The sequence below is a fragment of the Entelurus aequoreus genome, linkage group LG24 (assembly GCF_033978785.1).
Source record: "Entelurus aequoreus isolate RoL-2023_Sb linkage group LG24, RoL_Eaeq_v1.1, whole genome shotgun sequence".
NCBI classification, from domain to species: Eukaryota; Metazoa; Chordata; class Actinopteri; order Syngnathiformes; family Syngnathidae; genus Entelurus; species Entelurus aequoreus.
Genome location: NC_084754.1, coordinates 5,741,977 through 5,758,945, shown reverse-complemented (window position 1 = coordinate 5,758,945; position 16,969 = coordinate 5,741,977). Strand labels below are relative to the sequence as shown.

At 37.7% G+C, this 16,969-nt stretch overlaps 1 protein-coding gene across 1 annotated transcript in view; it reads left to right on the top strand.

Moving 5' to 3' along the window:
• The first annotated feature begins 593 nt into the window (after nt 1–593).
• Nucleotides 594–16,969, top strand: part of aars1 (alanyl-tRNA synthetase 1) — a 29,835-nt gene continuing 13,459 nt past the window's right edge. The window contains exons 1-7 of the mRNA XM_062035281.1: nt 594–745; nt 8,633–8,788; nt 12,767–12,955; nt 13,201–13,346; nt 15,207–15,398; nt 15,496–15,640; nt 16,808–16,953. Coding sequence (XP_061891265.1) covers nt 8,645–8,788; nt 12,767–12,955; nt 13,201–13,346; nt 15,207–15,398; nt 15,496–15,640; nt 16,808–16,953 — 962 coding nt within the window. The 5' untranslated portion in view covers nt 594–745; nt 8,633–8,644. The remainder of the gene's footprint in view (nt 746–8,632; nt 8,789–12,766; nt 12,956–13,200; nt 13,347–15,206; nt 15,399–15,495; nt 15,641–16,807; nt 16,954–16,969) is intronic.

The following is a 16,969-nucleotide window of genomic DNA, read 5'->3' as shown; positions in this document are numbered from 1 at the left end:
CCGACATCTACAAAGCAATTAGCTACCAGCTGCCACCTACTGATATGGAAGAGTATTACACGGCTAGACAGCACCGACACTCAACACATTTTTCAGATTATAATTACTGTGTGTCGCTGCACAGTGGTTGAAAAACACTGTTCTAGATAATCTTACTTATCTCACCATATGAAATATAACTTACTTCACCAATTATTTTTTATTGTTATTACCTATGGAGTGTATTGTGAATAAATCGAGAACAGGAAGTGAACAAACGTTTTAGCAACTGCTATGTAAAGGAAAAGGCGTAGGATTGAATAAGCTCTGCTTCTTCCTACTCCTTTTCGTTGAATAGGGAAACTGGAAATTGTGATGTATCATGTTGTATGCGTGCATGTTCCAAATAAACTCAAAGTCCACTCAACTCAAATACGACATGCCACATGGCATACATGCTAATAGCATGTTGAAAGTAAGCACATGACATGACAGGAAGGCAACATTCTTCCATGCAGACATGACAAAAGCACCTTCAGTTGCATCAGCCAGCACAGTCAATGGAGTGGCGGGCTCGGCTATAACTGACAGGCGGCTTGTCCAATGGGAACGAAGCTTTGAATACACGCTGGTGCGTGTGGACCAATCGGCGCTCAGCGTTGGGCGTGTCCGCGGATTCTCCGCTTTCCTTCTGGTCGAGAAGCGTGGGGAGTCAGCAGTGTGTTTGGATCCTAAACCGACTCTTTCTGCGGCATTTGCGGCTAACGTGAGTATCAACGTTCGGGGGAAATCAACACAATGTACTTTTAGTATTCTGGAAGTCCGCGCATTTGGAGTTGAAAGTCCATTTGGGCTGAACGTAGTCGGCTAGCCGGTGTACTAGCTAACACTTAGCTAGCTAACGTCAGGTTGCTGTGTGCTGCAGTAACATAAGCTGTCAATTATTCAGTGAGCTACACTCGTTTAAAAGCCACTTTGGTTATTATTAAGTTGAGTTCGAAAATGCGTATTAAGTTCATATTGGCACGATTTAAGATGCCCAAAAAGGAGTAGGAAGAAAGTGTGTTATTTGGTGTTCAAAATCCAAATAGTCCAGTTGCGATCGATTGAATGCCCTGTTTATACATTGACCTGGATGAATGAGAACATCCACTGACTATATTTTAACATATACCAGTTTCTTATTTTTATATTAGAAAAATACAATTATAAAAATACTTTGTACATTTTATATGATTTTTTAGATATTTTTTTTATATGTTAGATAGGGCTGCATCTAACAATTAATTTGATAATCTATTAATCTGTCGATTATTACTTCGATTAATAATCGGATAAAAGAGATAAACTACATTTCTATTCTTTCCAGTATTTTATTGGAAAAAAAACAGCATACTGCCACCATACTTGTTTTGATTATTGTTTCTCAGCTGTTTGTACATGTTGCAGTTTATAAATAAAGGTTTATAAAAAAATTTTTAAAAATAAAATAAAAAATTGCCTCTGCGCATGTGCATAGCATAGATCCAACGAATCGATGACTAAATTAATCGCCAACTATTTTTATAATCGATTTTAATCGATTAGTTGTAGCAGCCCTAATTAGACTTAGACAAACTTTAATGATCCACAAGGGAAATTGTTCCACACAGTAGCTCAGTTACAAAGGATGGAAAGTGTAAGGATGGAAAGAATAAATAGGTCAAAGGTAGACAAAAAATGTACCATAGTAGCAATATAAAATGTAACATATATGTAATATTTACATATTGTATATACAGTATATAATATATACTGATATATTATTATATTATATTATATTTGTATATAATATATACAATAAATAAAAAAATCCCAATTACCATATACCGTATTTTTCGGATTATAAATCGCTCCGGAGTATAATTCGCACCGGCCGAAAATGCATAATAAAGAAGGAAACAAACATGTATAAGTCGCATTTTTGGGGGAAATTTATTTGATAAACCCAACACCAAGAATAGACATTTGAAAGGCAAATTAAAATAAATAAAAAATATTGAACAACAGGCTGAATAAGTGTACGTTATATGACGCATAAATAACCAACTGAGAACGTGCCTGGTATGTTAACGTAACATATTATGGTAAGAGTCATTCAAATAACTATAACATATAGAACATGCTATACGTTTACCAAACAATCTGTCACTCCTAATCGCTAAATCCCATGAAATCTTATACGTCTAGTCTCTTACGTGAATGAGCGAAATAATATTATTTGATATTTTACGGTAATGTGTCAATAATTTCACACATAAGTCGCTCCTGAGTATAAGTCGCACCCCCGGCCAAACTATGAAAAAAACTGCGACTTGTAGTCCGAAAAATACGGTACAATATTACAGTATATGTAACAGCTGCAGCATAAAATAAAGAGTAGATCCAGCAGAAAATATACATTATAAACAAAGAGAGGTAGCTAACATAGAAGCGGTCAGGTAATAGACAGATATCATCTATTGCTGTATGGCGAGTGATTATACATTATACATGATTATAATTATAATTATCCAGCCATCCATCCAATTTCTTATAATATTATAATTATAATATCATTATGCATATTATAATATTAAATACTAATAGCTGGTTAATCACACATTAGTCAACATCATACTTTGGACATATTAGCTGTCACCTTGTAATGAAGAAGGTTGTTCACGGTTTTTTACTGCTGCCTCAGCTGATGCATTCATTTTCTAACACTCTTTAGTGACCGGCCTGTTCTCAGATGGGGAAGTTTCCATCTCATTACTCTCAATGACTTTTCACCTTCCATGGTTGTCAGCCCTGTGGCTTAGTAGTCAGGCCCGGGCCGTGACTGTTTACCTTCGCTTGTGGGCCCCAGAGAGCTCCAGGCTTGCAGCTGCCTGGTTTCCTTTGCTTACCAGTTTATGAATGAACACAGTGCAATAATAGGGACTTGTAATTAAAGAGAGCTCCATGCTCTTAATGACGCATATGGGGGTAGGTGTGTTGTGTTTTAAAGTATTTCCAAATGGATGCGCATGTGGTGTTCAAATAATGTAACTGTAGTAGCTGTTCGTCAATACAAAGTTTTCAAATCAAGCTTCACTTAAATCAAATCAAAAGTTTCCACTGCTGCACCGTGTTGTAGTGTACAGGGACGGGAAGATGATTTTCAAAACAAAGTATGATTGAAATGTAAATGTGGTTTATTCATCCAAAATCAAGCAAACAAATTAATGTACCTTTCCCATAACGTTAAAAATATTTTCCCACTCGGTTGCATACTGGTCCCTTACCGACAGCCTTTATATTATATTCATAATGTTGCCAAATGAAACAAAAATAATACAAGAAGAAAGAAAACACCTCAACTAATCAGAAAACAGAATAACTAAAATATGATTGTGAAATTTAATTTACTAGAGTAATGAACACTAAATAGCCTAAATGCTACAAAATATGTAAATAGCTCCAGCAGTAACTTTTTTGGGGAAAAAAACAAAACAGCCAGAGCAAGTTAATCTAATTAGTAAATACAAAACTAATGAACTCTAAATAGCCTAAATGCTACAAAATATGTAAATAGCTCCAGCAGTAACCTTTGGCAAAAATACCCAAACAGGGAATATGTACATTTGAGTACCATTTTTACATGACAACATTTTCAAGTTTCAAGTTTATTCCAAATACCATATTACAAATTACAACAGTAGTGAACACAAATATATATATATATATATATATATATATATATATATATATATATATATATATATATATATATATATATATATATATATATATATATATATATATATATATATATATATATATTTATTTATTTATTTATTTATTTTTGGTCCGGTCCAGCTTCTCAGGCAAATCATATAGTTGATGTAGATGCCCATATAGGCTGTTCAGATTTACTTTACAAAAGAGAAGTGTAGGATGCTTCTCTTGTTGCCTTATTTGTATTTGACCACTACTGTTTTCTGCTTATTTGTTACAGTGTGGCAGGACACCTCTGCCTCTGTTTCACTTTATGTTGCTGGTAAATAATATGGGTGTAGTAGTAGGCTAAAGTTAAATTATTTAGTATGCACTGATTAAAGGGGCAGAGCTTTAAGAGACATTTTAGCTTTTATATTTTATTAGATGTATTTTTTGTAAGAACCACAATTAATATATATATTTTAGTGAATAACTTATTGTTCAAATCTGTATATAAATATGTACATAAAGTGTTGTAATTATATTGTAAAATGGATGGATGGATGGATGGACGTTTAAAACAAAACTGTTATTATTAATTAGTAAGTATACATTTTTTTAGCCTTTTTAGAGAAAATCATATCATTGTAGTAAATTATGCAAATTACTCGATTATGTCATGGTGACCACGCCCATAGTCACGCCCATAGTCACGCCCCCACCGCCACAGGTATCTTGGCAGTTTATGGGAAACACTGGTGGTAAGTGAAAGGGTCCCCCAGATAAGCTAGAAGAAGCTTTTGGCAGGAGGTCATTTTCAACTAAAACCTTTGACTGAACACAGAAACGTTGTGGTCCCCATCTAAATGTAAAAAAAAAAACGTTGCAGCTAGGGATGGGTACCTTTCACATTTTGATACAGTACCAATTTCTGGTACGTGGGGATCTATACCGGTACTCAATGGTGCCAATTTTCAGTACTTTTTGTGTGTGTTCATGTAGTAATAATTGTTAATTTCATTTGTTTAATGATAACATTTTCGACACTGTCCTAAGTGTGTTTCTATAGTCTTTTCCCAACATACTTGGCCAATAAGTCTGATTCTGATTTGGATTAAGTTGAATGTCTAAGTCTTGTCTTTTGTTGAGCCGTACAAAGTGTTTATTCTTTAAGTATTGTAATTATCAAACGGCTGTTTGATTAAAAGGTGCATCTTAGTTGTAGTTTTGACTGACATATTTGGAGGTGTTGAACTCACTATGTAAAATTGGCAATGGTAATCAGTAGCACATATATGGCATATTCAATGGAAATTAGCATCGAGGTAGTGTATATTAGTCTTTCCCATTTGCATCTTTTCCAATTCTACTTTCGAGCACTTTCTATCGGGCATGCTTGCTTGGTTGGCATTGAAAATTGCAACATTACTTAAAGTCTACGAATATGCCTTTTTTGCCCATTGAGTGCTTTAGCTGGTGCTGAGACTGCAACTGGATCTGACATCTCGTGCAGCAAAGGTACCGCCATATAGAGGGCTTTGGAATTTTGGTTAATGTATCCTGCAATGCATTGCCAGCAGCCATATTGAAAGGCTAGCGTCATTGTTCACGATAGCGCTACAAACACGTAATATTTCCAAATTAATCAGTGGAAATAACATGGAGTAATACTGGGAGTCATCCGATAAGAATTCCCTTCGTTGTTATAAGGAGAAAGCAACAGTAATCGGATGCAAGGCGTCAAGGCGAGGGTCATGCACTTTGAGAAACGATCCGACCCAAGTTTAACACCCTTGGTAATCACGGATAACCACTTTAATGTCATCTCAGTACACTGTGATTGTAAGGTAGGACTGGGAGAATGTTGTTCTCGTGTAGGTTCAGTTTTGTTTCATGTGGAGGCTACAGTCTGGATGAGAGAAGTGAGTACAGTATCCATTATCATGTCAACTACTATCAATGTTCTTCGACCAATCACATGAAGTTGATGCAAAGTGCAGCCGTCATTTATTTAAAATTAATTTCCGTTTACAAAAATGTCTTAATTGCCTGAAATGAAATGACTTGAACAAACACAAAGTCGTTATAGCACGTCACATCTGATCGGAGCAGCAATCCATGCTCGCCTTTGCCATTCACTCTTCTTTTAACCACTTCCGTTTGTCCAGGAATACGCTTAGGAACGCATAAAAGCTAGTAATACCTCTCCCACTTCGATTGTGGCAGTTGACAATTACACACGTCGTCGGCATTATGAGTATCACTCGATGAACGATCAGCAACAATGGGCATGTTTACAAATGAAGGGTTCTAATATGGCCAATGGCAATGCATTGTGGGACATGTACAAACATCCGAAGCCCTCTATAGTACCGTTTTTTTTACGCAAATTAGAACTATTTAGTGCAGACAGAATTTGGTCAGTACCTATAAAAGTACTGAATTCGGTACTATCCATAATATATATGATATGAAATACAATTTGATATTTGTGTAAAACTGCACTGCTAATGCTGTATTTTAAGGGTCTCTAACCTTTTTTTGAAACGTGGTCTGGTTAATGTAGGCAATATTTTTATGGGCCAGCCTTCCACGTGTGGCAGATAAATACAGCAAAAATAAGCACATGAAAAATACAACTCACTATAACGCTACATTAGTGGGAGTGTTGGGCTGTTTTCTTCGTGATGAGATGAGGGCTGCAGATGGAAATTAGCCTTTGGCTGCAATCCGGCATATTTAAATTTTTTTGTATTCATTAATGTACATTGTCCCATGTAACAAACATATAACAAATGGCAACTTCATATCAGGCCTTTTACAATTAATCTATGAACAAGCTTATTGGTGTGTCTTGTGGGACAGGCGAAAGTTAAGTCATTGAAAATGTGGTTGTTTCTAAGTTATTAGATGTATCAGTGCAGCCCCGTACCAAATGCGTCACAGGGTTGGGGACCACTCCTTTAATTGTATACAGTAAAGTGTTGTATCCAGGGAAAAACTGTAAATTTTTCCTGGTCTGAATTACATAATAAGTGTAATTGTTGTTTATTGTGTTTAGGCTTCAAATTTAGAATAAACTAATATTAATACAATCCAACCTGTATGTTACTTGAGCTACAGATTATTCAATGAGCGTCACATATTCCCTGAAGCCCAAATATTTTTCAAAGCGAATTTGCACAAAGCAGGATGATTGTTTTTATTTGCGTTTTATTGTAATTTATTTGATTGCTGCATTCGGCAACAGCTAGGCCTCACTAGATTCCAGTGCAGCTGCTGCTTCATGGAAATAGTCAAGGGCTTCAAGGTTTCCCCATATTGGCAATACTCATGTGGCGGTGAAGGCTTGCTAGAGGCTTGGCCAACATGACATCCTCATAAATGACGTCATGATTAATTTAATCGGTGATGATGCATATACTTTCTTACACATGTATTTAAAAACACTTGTGTTACTAGTATTAACCTTTGTTTTTTGTTTTTTATCTCATTTTGCTCTATTTTTCAATTGTTGCTGCTTATTGTAAAAGGTAACACAGGATACACTATATTCTGCCCTCCGTAAATGTTGAAATTTAGTTTGGCCAAATATGTAAACAGTCCTTTAAATTAGAGATGAAAAAAATCACTTGAGGTGGTTTATTGATATTCTCCACAATGACGTCACTGTAAAACTAAGCACACTGAGGAAAGTACATTATATACATGTAAAGTGCACATACCTGAATAAAACAGGTTTAATTAATAATACAGTTTAGAATAAACGAAAAAAAAGCAATACACGTTTACAGGATGAAGGTTGGCCCTAATGCTAACGTATAATGGACGAGCTTATTGACAGGCTAACGAAAATTTGCAAGGCCAATTGCAGAGCCATATATAGAAAAACAATCATTCACACTCCCATTCACACCAATGGGCAATTTAAAGTCTCCAATGATCCTAACATGCATATGTTTGGAAAAGTGTGAGAAAAGCCACACACGCACAGGAACATGCAAACTCCACACAGAGATGTCCAGGTTCGAAGACGCAGACGGAGTGAAGTTTGACGTTAGGGTCGGCAGTAATGTCAAAATTATGGTAGATTTCACAGGCTTGAACAAGAAATGCACTAATTAACTTGAAATACTTTTCTCATGAACTTTCTCTCCTTGCTTCAGCAAAGTGCCGATTCAGATGCACGTTTTTCCAAAATAAAACATAGAGGAACATTATGATATTTGAGATGTGTGTAAATAATAGAATGTATAATCTATGTCCATCCATACAGTATATCACAAAAAAAATACAAAAAACACTCATTTTTTAGGGTGTGGCGGCTTTTATTTTGCTGTGGCGGTACGCCAGGCTCAATTACATTTAAGGAGAACCCCGGGGCTAATTTGTAGTTGACATATCAAAGAATGTCACAGAGAAAAAGCTTGTTAGAATACACAGCTACTTGACTGCAGGCGGGAATCTTGAACTTCATTATCAGTCGATTATAGGTACAAAGCTTTTTATATTTATCAAAATACTGTATATTGTCTTTGGCTTTCTTAGTCTTTGTTAATTGAGGGTTTTTATGATTTATATAATTACAAAACAGTATTTATTTCGCATCTGTGCAGTATTGTTTGTGATTGTGATGGTATGTCTGTTGATGTACTGTTTGCTTTATTGTGGTTTTTGGGGGATTGATGGCACAGTTGCTGAGTCCAAGACACATTTCCCTGAGTGGGAGAATAAAGTACCGGTATATGGTTTTGATTTGTATTGCGATGCTAGAATCTGAAATCAATAAGGCCAAGAATGTTCATGTTGATGGTGCCATCAAGATCGGTTGAATTAGACTTACTGCAAAACAACAGGCTTCAACATGCTATGACATGTTATGTGACTGTTTCATGTTCAATACATAAACGCCATGTTCTTTATTCCATAGAGCTGATTCGGAATGGATTCTTCTTTGAGTGCAGCTCAAATCCGCCAGAAGTTCATTGACTTCTTCCACCGTTATGAACACCAGTATGTGCACTCGTCATCCACCATCCCTATGGACGACCCCACGCTGCTGTTTGCCAATGCTGGCATGAACCAGGTAAACTGTGTTTACTTATGTTGTGATAGGACACCACATTATTGTGACTTGACATTGACATGGCATTGAGTTATTCTACATACATTGGTACCTCAGTTTTCCAGTTCCCAAAAGTCAGACGAAAACCGAATTGTCCAAAAAAAAACTATTTTACATCAGAAATAATGTAATTCAAAAGTAATATAAGCACAAAACACATTTTATAGAGTATACTTGTAGATTTTGGGCAGAAAACAATGTGAAATGCATATTAACGATGAATGAAATGGATAAATGAACATTGAACGCCCATTTAAGTACCCGTAGAGTGGAAAAACAAGTTGACTTTCAGTGTTTCCCATAAACTGCCAAGATACCTGTGGCGGTGGGGGCCGTGGCTATGGCCGTGGTCACCATGACATCATCGATTAATTTGCATAATTTACTACAATGATATGATTTTCTCTAAAAAGGCTCAAAAAATTTATACTTACTAATTAATAATAACAGTTTTGTTTTAAACGTCCATCCAACCATCCATCCATTTTACAATATAATTACAACACTTTATGTACATATTTATATACAGATTTGAACAATAAGTTATTCACTGAAATATATTTATTAATTGTGGTTCTTACAAAAAATATATCTCATAAAATATAAAAGCTAAAATCTCTCTTAAAGCTCTGCCCCTTTAATTAGTGCGTACTAAATAATTAAACTTTAGCCTACTACTACAACCATATTATTTACCAGCAACATAAAGTGAAACAGAGGCAGAAGTGTCCTGCCACAGTCAGTAACAAATAAACAGAAAACAGTAGTGGTCAAATACAAATAAGGCAACAAGAGAAGTATCCTACACTTCTCTTTTGTAAAGTAAATCTGAACAGCCTATATGGGCATCTACATCAACTAACGTATTTTCCGGACTATAAGCCACACCTGACTATAAGCCGCACCAGCTAAATTTAGGAGAAAATACAGATTGCCGCAGGGTTTTGATGTGTAATTACCGTAGTATATAGGGGTTCCTGCTACCACGGAGGGGATTGTCGGGACAGAGATGACTGTTTGGGAACGCAAAGCGTCCTATTTATTAACAATAAATCTTTCAATCATTCAATCAAACTTTCACATCTTTGACATGGCAGACAGCATTCATGCAGAGTACAAATAATACAACGGTGCAAAGTAATACAAAGTGCTCGCCTGTACGTTATCAAAATAACCAGCCTACCGGTATATGAAAAGTCAGTCTTTAATCATTGTGTCATCGTCTTCCTCCTGCGTACTAAAACCACCGAAATCCTCTTCGTCGGTGTCGGAGAAGAACAGGCCGTAAATAAGCCGCACCGTTGTATAAGCCGCAGGGACCAGAACGAGGAGAAAAAGTAGCGGCTTATAGTCCGGAAATTACGGTATATGATTTGCCTGAGAAGCTGGACAGGACAAAAAAAAAAAAAAAAAAAATTTTTTTTTAAATTTGTGGCGGACGTAATTCTTTCGTGCGGGCCGCCACAAATAAATGAATGTGTGGGAAACACTGACTTTATATGCTTAATTGTGTTTCATTCTATCCAGTAAACCATATCCAATCGTATTTACAATCAGCAAAGTATGTAAAAACACAGTTTAAACATTACAAAATGCCACAAATTCAGTCATCCATTTTGAAAATTTCGCGCCGAATACCTTTGGCTATTACCGGAGATTGACGTCACAATGGGAACGTTTCTGCACTCTGACCATACTATCCGAGCAGTCATTCTGGAAATATGCAAACATTACAGAAAGATGTGCTGTCTGTCATTCACAATCCCTATACAAGACATTAACACATATTTTTCTTTTTGTTATGCATTCTAAGTCGAAAATAAATAAATACATAAAAAGTTCACTAACAATGTAGTCAATGGGGGCTCTCTATTTCACCCACAAAACCATCTAAATAACCATCCAAAACCCGCCAACAATATTCTATATACATATTGTGACCTGAATAGTAACCAAATATTAGCAATGTTATTATAAGCGCTAACGCAGACAAACTATTTCTTAGTTCTTAGCGTCTCACTCACACTTTCAGCGAAGTGTAGGACTGAATCTTAAGTGTCACACTCAGAGCTGAATTACGACATTACTATGTGCCGTAAACGGAATTTTAGGTGACGTCATTTCTGTGTCCATAGAAATGACCAATCACGGAAGGGAATCCGTTGTCTAAGAATAAAGAAATATCTTGGAAATATTTAAGTGGACAATGGGAGTGTATATTTTGACAATAAACTACAAAATAATACAAAACAAACTAGTCCCCGCCGGCACTCACGCTACCGCTCCCTCTCTTCTATCGCCCACACATTCACTGACGTCACTCACCTCACGGCCACACACATACGCTACTGTCATAACATTTTCTTTCCAATTCATTAATTAGGCAACTAATTTGAAACTGGTGTGGGTGGCTCTATATATACTAGCCCACTGCAGCCACATGCAGAAATCAACAAAGAATCGAAAAGTATTAAATCTGTGACAAAAATAATATCCGCTCTTGTCTAAACGATACCGTTTGATCAGCTGCTCGTCATCAAAAAAAACAAAAAACATTGTTCCGTTCCCTGAACGTTCGCGCACGTTTCTCTCGCCTCAGTGCCATCCCCTGCTGGCAACTCCTAACCACTTAAGACACCTCTGAAGGTCTCTTAAATATCGTGGAGAGTAGGAGTGGTTCTTAGACTTAAGAACGTTGATAAAAAGCTTTTATTCTTAAGTTTGAGAGTAGGACTAAATTTCGCAAATTCTCAGGACTTAAGTGTAAAATGGCACTCTAAGAAGCTTGATAAGTACGGCCCCTGGTCTCCTGGCCATTTTTATCTGTTTCCCCATGCCCCATGGTCCCGTTGTTTTCGACATGTTTGTTTTGCAACATCCTTGAATCCCTTAGTCATGCTTAGACAATCAAAACATTTTGTAGACTGGTCGGCACGACTCCATATTCAACTTTGTCCTACATCTGGTCTATTCAATGGTATAGAATAGAAGAGAAATGAAATGAGCAGACATTCTTAATAGACTCGAAATATAGTTCAAAGGTCAGAAATTCTACTACAGCAGCTTTGTGTTATTAGAGTAAACATTGCAACATTTTCTTGTCACATTTCACCTGTTTGCTCTTTTATACCACTAAACATATGTTTTTTAATTTTTTTTAATCGTATTTTTAAAATGTGCCGTGGGGCCGTTAAAAAATGACCTGCGGGCCACAAATGGCCCCCTGGCAGCACTTTGGACGCCCCTGCCTTAAAGCAAGTCAGCACATTTGTAGTTTTTTGTGCGGCAGGAACCCTCCTCAAAATTCCTTCGTGCCAGTAAAAGCGATACAGACCCCCTCAGGCCATGACAGAGGTGTCGTTCAACTACGGTAGTTATAAGTCAGTGCTTCTCCGATGTTTTCTGTTACGCCCACCCCTTAGGAAGAAGAAAATATTTTGCGCCCCCCACTCTCCACCGTCACTATAAATAGTGTAATTTGTCTATAAAATTAAAGTTAACTATACCTCTGTTAAACATTGTAAGCTTATTAACATTAAAGGAAACAACAACTTTCCTTCTCTCCCACCAGGAGAGCCGCTCGAACGTCACCATTGTACTTAGCTTCGGGTTTGTTCTTAAATTCAAGTGTTTCTCACATTCTTTATCAAAGTGCTGGCAGTCCACCTTTCATTTGGCCCAAAGAAACATCACTTTTCCCTTTATTAAAGACTGTTGTTGGTAATACACAGATGTCACCTTTGCCACACAGAAGTCACCTTTGTAATTTGCCAAGTTTTTTCTGAAATTCAATAGTGTTGCTCACATTCTTTATCGAAGTGCTGGCACAGGAGCAATAACATGAATAATCATAATTCAGAATAAACCACAAATTAGGTGCAATGTTTACCCAACTGCAGTACAAACTGCCCCGTGAAACTGTCTCTTTCTCTCGTTTAGTTCAAGCCCATCTTCCTCAACACTATCGATCCGTCCCACCCCATGGCCAGGCTACGTCGTGCAGCCAACACCCAGAAGTGTATCCGTGCAGGAGGAAAACATAACGACCTGGACGATGTGGGCAAAGACGTGTACCATCACACCTTCTTTGAAATGTTGGGATCCTGGTCCTTTGGTGACTACTTCAAGGTACAATGGCTCTTTTGTGATAATAGCATTCTTACACTGGAGTGGCTAAAACTTTTTGCTACAATTAATGTTTGCATTGATGCAAATCTTAATAACTTTGATTCCCCACCCGCTGTATGCTGGGATATCTTGCTTATTCTATCTGTTTTGCACGCCATCCTTCTGGAGAAACCAACTATCCTCTTATTATTTCTTCCACTGTCTTGTCATTCCCTTATTGCGCAACCTTCCACTGCGTGATGCAGCAACTGGCCTGTAAGATGGCTTTGGAACTGCTGACCGAGGAGTTTGGCATTTCCATCGACCGCCTGTATGTTACCTACTTTGGGGGTAACGAGGATGCAGGGCTGGAGGCTGACCTGGAGTGCAAAGAAATCTGGATGGCTCTCGGGTGAGTGAAGTTTGTGGAATAATTGGCATTGTATCCATTTTACACAGGAGTACTTCAATTTATAAGCTGAATTGGTTCTAGTCTCCATTACTGCAATAGCATTCTCTACGGTCTTCCAAGCTAAACCCTTAATAAACTTCAGTGTATTCAAAACTCCGTTGCCCGCCTTCTCACTCACACTCGGTCCCGCGACAGCATCACGCCCATCCTCCAAAACCTCCATGGGCTTCCAATTCAACATCACCTACATTTTAATATCCTCAGACTCATTTTCAAAGCACTGCATAATCTGTCTCCCCCCCTAACTCACAGACCTGCCCCACCTGTACTCCCAAACCAGTCCCCTCGCTTCTGACGCCAACCTCCTTTCCCCACCCTCATTGGCCAAGCACCGGACCTGGGGGAACAAAGCTTTAAGCGTTGCTGCCCCCGCCCTCTAGAACTCCCGACCCTGCTTATCGTATTCTCTTAACTCGACTTTTTTGCTGATTGTAAATTGTCTGAGTTTTTTATTATTATTATGGAGCGCCTAACTCAAAGCACTTGTATCTCAAATCAACGTCACACACAATTGCTTGGCCGGTCTCTAGCCATAAGCTAATGCTAGATATTAAGACCAGATAATTTGGCTCTCACATGGTTCACTGTGACATTTGATGCACCAACTAATACCGTGGCTGCTTGTAGCAAAAATGTTTGTTTGCATCATAAAGCACAACAATTAGCAGAGAGACAGCTTATCCAAAAACACTCTTAAATTCAAAAATATTGAAATTCAACGACTTGTTTCATTTGCTAACAGCTAAAATGATGTACAAAGCAGACTATAACCTGCTACCCAATAATGTACAACAATTCTTCTCAACAAAAGAGGACAAATACTGTATAACCTTAGAGGAAAATCTAATTTAAAACATTTTTATGCACGTGCAGCACTTAAGACCTTTAGTATATCAGTATGTGGAATTGAATTATGGATTGGATTAAGCAAGAAAATCTAAAACACTAATATGATTTAGTTTAAGAGACTGTTCAAACTACAAGTGTTCACAAAGTACAAAGAAAAATAATTATGATAAACATCCTGAACCTTTTAAAAAAAATACATATTCTCATTTATCTTCTAGGTGAACCAAAAATTACTTAACTATTTATTTATGACAACTTTAATTATTGTGTAAATGGGTTATTTTTTTTAGAGCGCTTTTCTACCTTCAAGGTACTCAAAGCACTTTGACACTTTTTCCACATTCACCCATTCATACACACATTCACACACCGATGGCGGGAGCTGCCATGCACGGCGCTAACCATGACCCATCAGGAGCAAGGGTGAAGTGTCTTGCTTAAGGACACCACGGACGTGACTAGGATGGCGGAAGCTGTGGATCGAACCAGGAACCCTCAAGTTGCTGGCATGGCCGCTCGACCAACCAAGCCACACCGCCCCGTGTATATGTTTATATGTCTAATATTTACTTATGTATTTAATATTTGTTTACGTCCTTATTGTATATTAATTTATCACTCATTTATTTATTCACTGTTCTGTTACAGAGAACAAAGAAATGGGATAAAACTGCTCTTGTTATGAAAAGGGGTAGGATTAAATAAAACCTGTTTCTTCCTACTCCTTTTCGGACATGCTGTAATGAAACAACTGGAAATATGTGATGCATTACATTGTATTTGTATGTTCGAAAAAAAAAAAAAAAATAAATAAAAAATAATAATAAACATTACATAAACAGTTAATGCTTACAATAACAAGTCACATTGTTTGGTCAATCAAAAGTTTTGATGCTCATTAATGTGTGCCAATGGGAAATAATCTAGTCCTGCATGCTGTCTTTCTGTTAGCGTGGCGGAAGCGCGCATCCTGCCAGGCAGTATGAAGGACAATTTCTGGGAGATGGGAGACACCGGTCCCTGCGGTCCCTGCAGTGAGATCCACTATGACCGCATTGGAGGGAGAGACGCCGCCCACCTGGTGAACATGGATGACCCCAACGTCCTAGAGGTCTGGAACCTGGTGTTCATCCAGTTCAACAGGTAGCGCACACGCACACACCACCAAAGCAAAAAACAACAACTAACAAGGACGTCTCACTTAAATGTATGTCTCAGAATTTTCACCTGCTCGTCTTAGGGAGTCGGAGACATTGCTGAAACCGCTGCCCAAGAAGAGTATTGATACGGGGATGGGTCTGGAGCGCTTGGTGTCTGTATTGCAGAACAAGATGTCCAACTATGACACTGACCTCTTCGTCCCATACTTTGAAGCGATTCAGAAGGTATGTAAATAAATATCCTAATTTATAATATATTCCTGGTCAGTGTAAACCAGAGGTTTCAAACTTCACAAACCCACATCTTTTTAGGTATTTGATCTCAAGCCATGTACAACTACTTACTGCACACTTAAAAAAAAAACAAATGTTTATGTGATTTATGACTACTGTTTGTTTTTTTTGACAATAGGGTGCACCGGATTATATAAGGCACACTGCTGATGAGCGCGTCTATTCATGTCTATTTTCATACAAAAGGCACACCATCATAAGGCGCATTAACGGGTTCATATTCAGATTTTTTTTTCCTACATATAAAACACTTCCTTGTGGTCTGCATAACATATAATGGTGGTTCTTTGGTCAAAATGTTGCATAGATTATGTTTTACAGACCATCTTCAGGATGCGTCTTATCTACATGGCTTCACTTTGACAGTGTATTCTCCCCGTCATCTTTGTTGTACTACTTAATATTAGAAATGGCAACAACGGAAGATGAATGCCCCACAATAAAAGGGTAGAGAAAAAGAAGGAGCTTATTGACTACGGCGTGAACTCCAATTGAAGACGTGCGCAAATTATCGGGATTTATGCAGATCCCAAATCCACATTAGCAGGTACCAATAGGTATGAGAATTTGGTTTTGCACAATATTGCAAAACAAAACACCAGATAATGTCTCCGAATTAGTGCCATTTTGGGGTCCTTATACACACACCACAATAATACCCATATGTTTAAGGACAGTACGTCTGACTACAGTAGCCATAATGATCCATGTTCCATCTTGGTAGCTTACCAAAGTTGTAATAAAACATTTTGACAGATTTTTTAGCGCCGTGTCCATGTGTAATGTTGTGTATTCTCAATGAAACATCAAAGTTTTGGTGTTGCTTGCTTGCGGGTACATGCTAGCGTCATTTATTGAAAAGGCTTCAACCTGCAGTCCACATGTTTCTCTTATGTGGGACTGCCATCTACTGGTCACACTTATCATTACACCTAGTACCACAGAAAATTGCTTCAAGGTCGGTAAACACAAACAGGAATTAATACGTACATTAGGCGCAGCGGGTTATAAGACGCACTGTCGATTTTTGAGAAAATTAAAAGATTTTAAGTGTGCCTTATAGTCCGAAAAATACAGTACAAATTATGCTTGTTTCAGGGCACTGGTGCCCGACCATACACTGGTAAAGTAGGGGCAGAGGATGCGGATGGTGTTGACATGGCTTACCGTGTGCTGGCTGACCACGCTCGCACCATCACTATTGCCCTTTCAGATGGTGGGCGGCCTGACAACACCGGGAGAGGGTAAGGATTTTTTTTA